Here is a 6,314-nt window from a genome sequence, read left to right as displayed (position 1 = left end):
AGAGGAGAATTTTAAAGTCTATTCTCTAAAATAGGCAACCAGTGAAGGGATCTAAGAACTGGAGTGATGTGTTCATCTTTCCAACACTTTAAAAGAAGTCTGGCTGCAGCATTTTGAACATCTGTAACAATAAATCCATCATTGTTAATTTGACCAAACCTCAACTTTATTAACCTGTCTAACTCCGGGACCTGGAATCGCATTTTCGGGAAACCTGTGTTAACTGCTCAACTATTTTTCTTCCAGATGACCAGATGAACTCAAAAGGACGAAAAGTCAAACTTGACTGAGGGCTGTCGGTCAAAAAGATGTATTATTTGTTTTTTTATTTCCTGCATTTATGTTCTCTAGCTATATAGCATACATGATATGGTGGGCCAAATCAAAGGTAAAATGTAAGAAACGGCCATCGAAATAAGTTTATCTTCTTCGTGAACTGCTAAAAAAAAGATTCGAGTCATTGAGATGAATCAAAATCCCCACCATTATTTACCAGTGACAGGCGCGCGCTCGACTGTGGGTGTGCACGACAGGCGCTCGTGAACGCGCTCGGCTCTTCTTCCGCAGAGTATCGCACAGCAGCAGTCAGCGCGCCTCACTGCTGGGAGGATGGATGGAGCAGGCTCGTTCGGAGCGGGCCGAGCCGGTTCGGCCTTTGATCTGACTGCGTTCATCAAACAGCCACAGACAATCCTAAGAGTCCTCGCATGGGTAAGAACAGCACTCTTCTATGAATTATGACTGACAGAATGATGCCTTTGTTCACATTTTAATGGTCGAGCGATTATTTTAACAAGGTTGATTTTCCATCTTGCTTTATATATTTTTATTTTTGTATTTCTTCAGTGCTTTAAGTGCGTCTGTAATCATTTAACGTAATGATTGTGTGTTATTATAGGATGCTGTCTTCATTATAGGTGGACGCACGTCAGATGTTGCTGTGGTAGTGACGCACGTATTGCGTGCGCGCAGAGTATAGTGCCACATGTAGCCTAGCGATATTTGGGTCATTGTTAAAATACAGTGATGAATATATGACTTTTATAATAATAATAGTAATAAACAGTGGTGATATTTAATGAAACAGACTTCAGATATTTAATAAACCTCATAAAAGCTTATTCTGTCTTTTATCTGGGGTTTTAAGAAGAAGCGTAAGAGAGTGTGAGAGACTGCACATAACCGATTTCCCTAACAAACCGAGAAAAAAAAAGTTTTTTTATGATTTATCGCTGAATGTCATGTCCTCATTTGGTTCATTTACATGTCATTGCTGTATAACAGATTGATTTTAGTCTGATCAATAATGTTTTTTGCAGATTTGTCACTGTGTTGTTTTCACTGGTGTTACAAACCTTGCGTCATTCGTGCAATTAAATTACAGAACGAATAACAAATGTCAAGTTTGTATGATTAAAAATAATGTCAAGATTTTAAAAATCGTAGCCTGTTGACCTTTATATTTTTTTCTCCTAATGCAAACGACACACCTAGATTTCAAGATTATTGATATGTAGCCTACTTAAAAAAAAAGAGAGACAAAATATTAATGTCAGATCTCCCTAATTATTGTAGGAAGAAAATATGCTGTATTATAAGAAAATCATGTAGGGCTTCGAGGCATGTTTAGAGGCATGTTGGTAGTTGCTTCTTGCTTTAACACAATGTTTTATCCAGCCAGCCAATAACCACAGCAGCTGTAACTGCTTCTGTGATGACTGTGTGATGGGATGTATGCATCAGTTTATGGGATTTCATTGCCAAAAATAGCACGACACCACTAAAACAAAATGCTTGTTTTTTTTTTTTTGTTTTTTTTTCTTCATGATTATTTTACTTTCTTTTATGTAAAGCACTTTGAATTACCATTGTGTACGAAATGTGCTATATAAATAAACTTGCCTTGCCTATATAGGAGCATTACTTGTGATTTCTCTTACTGTTGCTTCCAAACACACTAGACTGCATGTTGTGCACTTTCTTGCTGATCCCTTGGAATCTGTTTGAGCGGGTGTGGTTGTGCGTGATCTGTTGCATTAGTGAGAATTAGCCACATTTTCTCCCTGAGGTGTAAATGAAATTCTTTGCTGTGAAATGCATCGGTACAGGGCATCGGTAAAGAGAATGGAGTCACCTCCATTTAGCATGAATAGTATAATAGAAGAAAAGCTTCACTTAGATGCCCTCTGTTCTGAGAATGCAAATAATTTAAGGGGTTTTATTAATTTAACACCAGGGATAAGGTTTATATACCTATTCCTGTGACTCTTTTTTTTTTTTTTGTCTCTCTCCAGATCTTCTCCATGGTGGTCTTTGCTTCTATAATAAATGAGGGCTATGTGAATATGGGCAGCGAGCGACTGCACTGTGTTTTTAACAAGAACGCAGATGCCTGTAACTATGGCATCACTGTAGGAATTATGGCTTTCTTAGCAAGCATCTTCTTCCTGGCCCTGGACATCTATTTCCCCCAGATCAGCAGTGTCAAAGACAGAAAGAGAGCAGTGCTGTTGGAGATGGTTTTTTCAGGTAAAAATGCTCAGTCATAAATCAATGTGATTTTATGAATGAAAATAATTAGTTTATTCTGATGCAATAATATCCAGTCAGTGATTTTAATTTACTTGTAGGATTATGTGCAGTGATGACCACTCAATGCCATTTTAAAATATGCTTTTTTGTTGTTTTGTTTATTTATTTTATTTAATTATTAAAATATGGATTATTACAGTTTTGCCATTACTTTACAGCTTCACAAAGAGTGAAGAATGTCTAGTACAGGCTGTCATAGCAATTAACTCTTTTAAAAATATGAACATTTTCATTACAAACTGGCTTGGGAGATGCATTTATCCAGTGTTATTTTAGTATTATTGAGATACTATTATTTTTTTATTGTTACTATCATTGTTATTGCATTATTATAGATAATATTACTGTTATTATCAATATTTAGAATTTTTTATATATATATATTTTACATTTTCATTTCATTAACATTTCTGTAACTTGTGTTTTGTAATTTTTATTAGTTTATTCGTTTTTTTAAGTGTGTATAAAGTTTTCATTATTTGTTATTTCAGCTTTAGTTATTTTAATACATCAAGTTAAATTAAATTAAAAACGTTGCCTTGTCAGCTAAAATAAGTTAGTTAAGTTAGTTTTTATATTTTATTTGATTTCAGTTATGCTTTATTTTATTTCAAGTAACAAATATGATATAATATTATTATAATCCTCATTGTCTATAGGCCAAATTACTGAAATTGTTAGTATATTTCTATAATAATAAAATGTAGCATGTACCTGGAAAAAGAAGAAACAAATAAAAATTCAGTTTTTTGAAGACACATTTTCCAATCTCCTTTCTTTAGGATTCTGGACGTTCCTTTGGTTTGTAGGATTCTGCTTTTTGGCCAGTCAGTGGAGTCACACGTCCCCTAAGGAGCTGCCGCTGGAGCAGGCGTCAGACGCAGCACGCGCAGCTATTGCCTTCTCTTTTTTCTCAATCCTGACCTGGGTAAGTCACTCCACCTTCCTGTAGATGCTTTACACAATCACAATTACATGCATATTTGACCGTTTGTGTTTCAGGCGTATCTATGTCTGCTAGCAGTGCACAGGTTTAAGAACACTGCCTTTATGGAGGATAAACAGAAGCTTTTGTCCAAACAGCCTAACACTCTCTCGGTAGTGTAGATGTAGATTTTTACTGTACAACTGCCAAATGCACACTGAACTTTGCTTTTCTGACGGTAGTACAAAGTGCTATCAATATGTTCAATACACTCTCAGAAAAAAGGTACAAACCCTTTTGGGCGGTACACTTTGAAAAGTTAATATGTACACTTTAGATACTACTATGTACTAATATTTACCTTTAAGTTACTAATATGTGCCTAGTAGGGGTAAATAAGGGACAAAGATTTACCTTTTAGCACAATCTTTTTGTATATGATTAGTACCGTCCAAGTACGTTTTTTTTTTACCTTTTCTCTTTAGAGTGTACTGTGTGTGCACTTTATAATAACCTAGATTTATAATAAACATTATGAGTGTCTGCAACTTTAAAGCACAAGAATAATATGTCATAAATATTGGCATATTCATACTTTTGCATATAAAGATAATACCAAGTACTAACATTTCTCTTTCTGTTTTCTTCAATTTTTTTGTTTACATATGTTTGGGAGCATTTTTAAGGAATATATTTAAGGCAGAGTAGACAATATATGTATTTTTATAATTCTCAGTTTACAAAAACTCCAAAAATACATGTAAAATTAGATTATCAGGCACACAACAAACACAGGCTCTACTTCCCTCCCATTTACATTGCATTACACACTGTATATTGTGTACTCGGTTTAAAGTCATTTACAGCTATTAGAATGTACTTCTACTCTAGATCTAGTAAAGACTCTCCTGGTATGTTTATACTGTTACTTGGTTAACTCAAGCATTCCAGCTAACTCATGCTACTATGCTTGATACGGGATTGTCTTTCTCACTGACATGCTAATAAGACTAATATGCATAATCCTGGTTATCCTGACTAGGCGGGGCTTACGGTGTGCGCTGTTCAGAGGTTCCTGCTCGGTACTGACTTGACACTGTTCACCACCGAGCACATGGGCGACCTGCCGCCCAAGCAGCCGTATCCCTCCAACGATGTAATTGGTCAGACCACCATCCCCGTCGACGCTTACCAGAGTCCAACGCTCATCGAAACCGTGGAGACCCGCCCCCCTGGATACAAGATCCCACCTGCATTTTAATCCACGACCAATCAGAAGGCAAGGAATAAAGCAGCGCTAAAGGACATAGACTGCCGTCAATGTTAGCTAAATGTAAATGTATCGTATGTGGTTTTAGTAGCAGGGTGGCGAGGGGATGAAGCTCGCCTCTGTAGTCCACACTTTAATACAGCCTGGTAATGTAGTCTCACTTTAAAGCAAAGATGGATGTTTTGGGTTGATTTTCATTTCCTTCCCAAACCTTTTACATTCGGCTAAAAAAGAATTGTCAAATACCCCATGTGCTACTTGTTTAGTAAAGCAATTTATTATTATTGCTTATTTAAAGAAATTAAAAATAATTAAAGGTGCACTAAGTATTGGCTGTTGCATCATGCAAAAGCAGAAGTGTTTTGGTGACTGAATAATGGCAGAGTATTTTAATCACTGGAAAAAAGTTTCAGTTGACGTACCAAAATTACTAAAACAGAAAACAACTTAAATTAAAATTAATTCCAGGTATATAGAAATAATAATAATAAAATAAACTATAAAAAATTTGAAAAGCACAAAAAAAAATTAATTACACTAAGCGATGTTTTTTTTTAGGAGTGGCATCATATTTCACATACAAAATTGTAAACATATTTGACAAAAACACTATTCATTCCATTCAGGGTATTTTTTTTTTTAAATGGCAAACATTACCTAATGCACCTTTAAGTTTAGTAAAGATTTTTTTATATATATGTATTTTTCTTAGTTTCTGATTATGTATTAGTTCTGATTTGTATTAGTTTCTGATTATCAAATAATACCACGTTGGTACAGCTGATTGTCAGCCTTTCCAAGCGATACATGACATCAATGTTTACTGCAGTTAAATCAGTTCTGTCCATGTAATTTGTGTCAAAATCTGTTTTTGTTAAGAGAGAATTAGTACATTTTGTTTAAAAGTACTCAAAATATGACGTTATAAAGAGAGTGAGTGAGAAGTATTGAGAAATGGTGAAGAGAATGAGTAAATGTGTGTGTGTGTGATGGACTCTAGCAGTCAGAGATGTTCCGGATGAGATAACAGATTACTGGAACAAACTGTTTACTTTAACATGCATACTTTGGATATATGTGTGTGTGGATGGAAATGCGTGTGCTTGCTCTAATTCTGTCTAATTGCATGATATGGTAAAATTCCACACAGTCCCACAGAAGCAGAGATGTAGTTGTTATATTTTGTCAATGGAAGAAGTTATAGTGGTTATTAAAGTCTTTAAGGTGACATATACAGTACTATGAGGTCCTGAATAAAGATGAACCATTGAAGTGAACCAGTCCGCTTGATTACACAGTTATTGTGTGCTGTGATTCAAGGGCTCGTACCATATTCCTTGTGACATTACAAGCCTAAAGTACACTTCAAAATGACAAAACTCTGTTCCACAGAAGAAGAAAAATAAAGGAATGCAGGTTTTGATGGTGATTATTTTTGGGTTAAAAATCACTTTAATTCTTAGGTTATTCTGAGAGAAGGTGGAAAACTGTCATCTAAATTATAAATGTGGCCAGTGTTATTGTATG

General features: G+C 35.2%; 1 protein-coding gene across 2 annotated transcripts; it reads left to right on the top strand.

Annotated features, from left to right (window-relative positions):
- Positions 1-417: 417 nt before the first annotated feature.
- On the top strand, positions 418-6,084 carry LOC113091725 (synaptogyrin-1-like). Of its 2 annotated transcripts, none has more exons than XM_026257425.1 (4): positions 418-711; positions 2,295-2,529; positions 3,375-3,520; positions 3,595-4,551. In XM_026257425.1, exons 1-4 carry the CDS (start codon positions 610-612, stop codon positions 3,697-3,699), a joined length of 588 nt encoding a protein of 195 aa, XP_026113210.1. In that variant the 5' UTR covers positions 418-609; the 3' UTR covers positions 3,700-4,551. The 2 variants fall into 2 exon arrangements, with proteins under 2 accessions (XP_026113210.1, XP_026113149.1); XM_026257364.1 differs by lacking the exon at positions 3,595-4,551 and adding an exon at positions 4,560-6,084 and having other exon boundaries at positions 525-711.
- The last annotated feature ends 230 nt before the right edge of the window (positions 6,085-6,314 follow it).

Source organism: Carassius auratus, chromosome 1 (assembly GCF_003368295.1).
Source record: "Carassius auratus strain Wakin chromosome 1, ASM336829v1, whole genome shotgun sequence".
In the NCBI taxonomy this organism is placed as follows: Eukaryota; Metazoa; Chordata; class Actinopteri; order Cypriniformes; family Cyprinidae; genus Carassius; species Carassius auratus.
The sequence above is the reverse complement of the archived record's forward strand: the minus strand, read 5'-3'. Positions and strand labels throughout refer to the sequence as shown.

Excerpts from the sequence above, each read along its gene's own strand:
- LOC113091725 (XM_026257364.1), top strand. The coding sequence starts at position 610 with ATGGATGGAGCAGGCTCGTTCGGAGCGGGCCGAGCCGGTTCGGCCTTT. Across the intron at positions 712-2,294 it reads TCCTAAGAGTCCTCGCATGG|ATCTTCTCCATGGTGGTCTT; the intron begins GTAAGAACAGCA and ends GTCTCTCTCCAG. Across the intron at positions 2,530-3,374 it reads GTTGGAGATGGTTTTTTCAG|GATTCTGGACGTTCCTTTGG; the intron begins GTAAAAATGCTC and ends TCCTTTCTTTAG.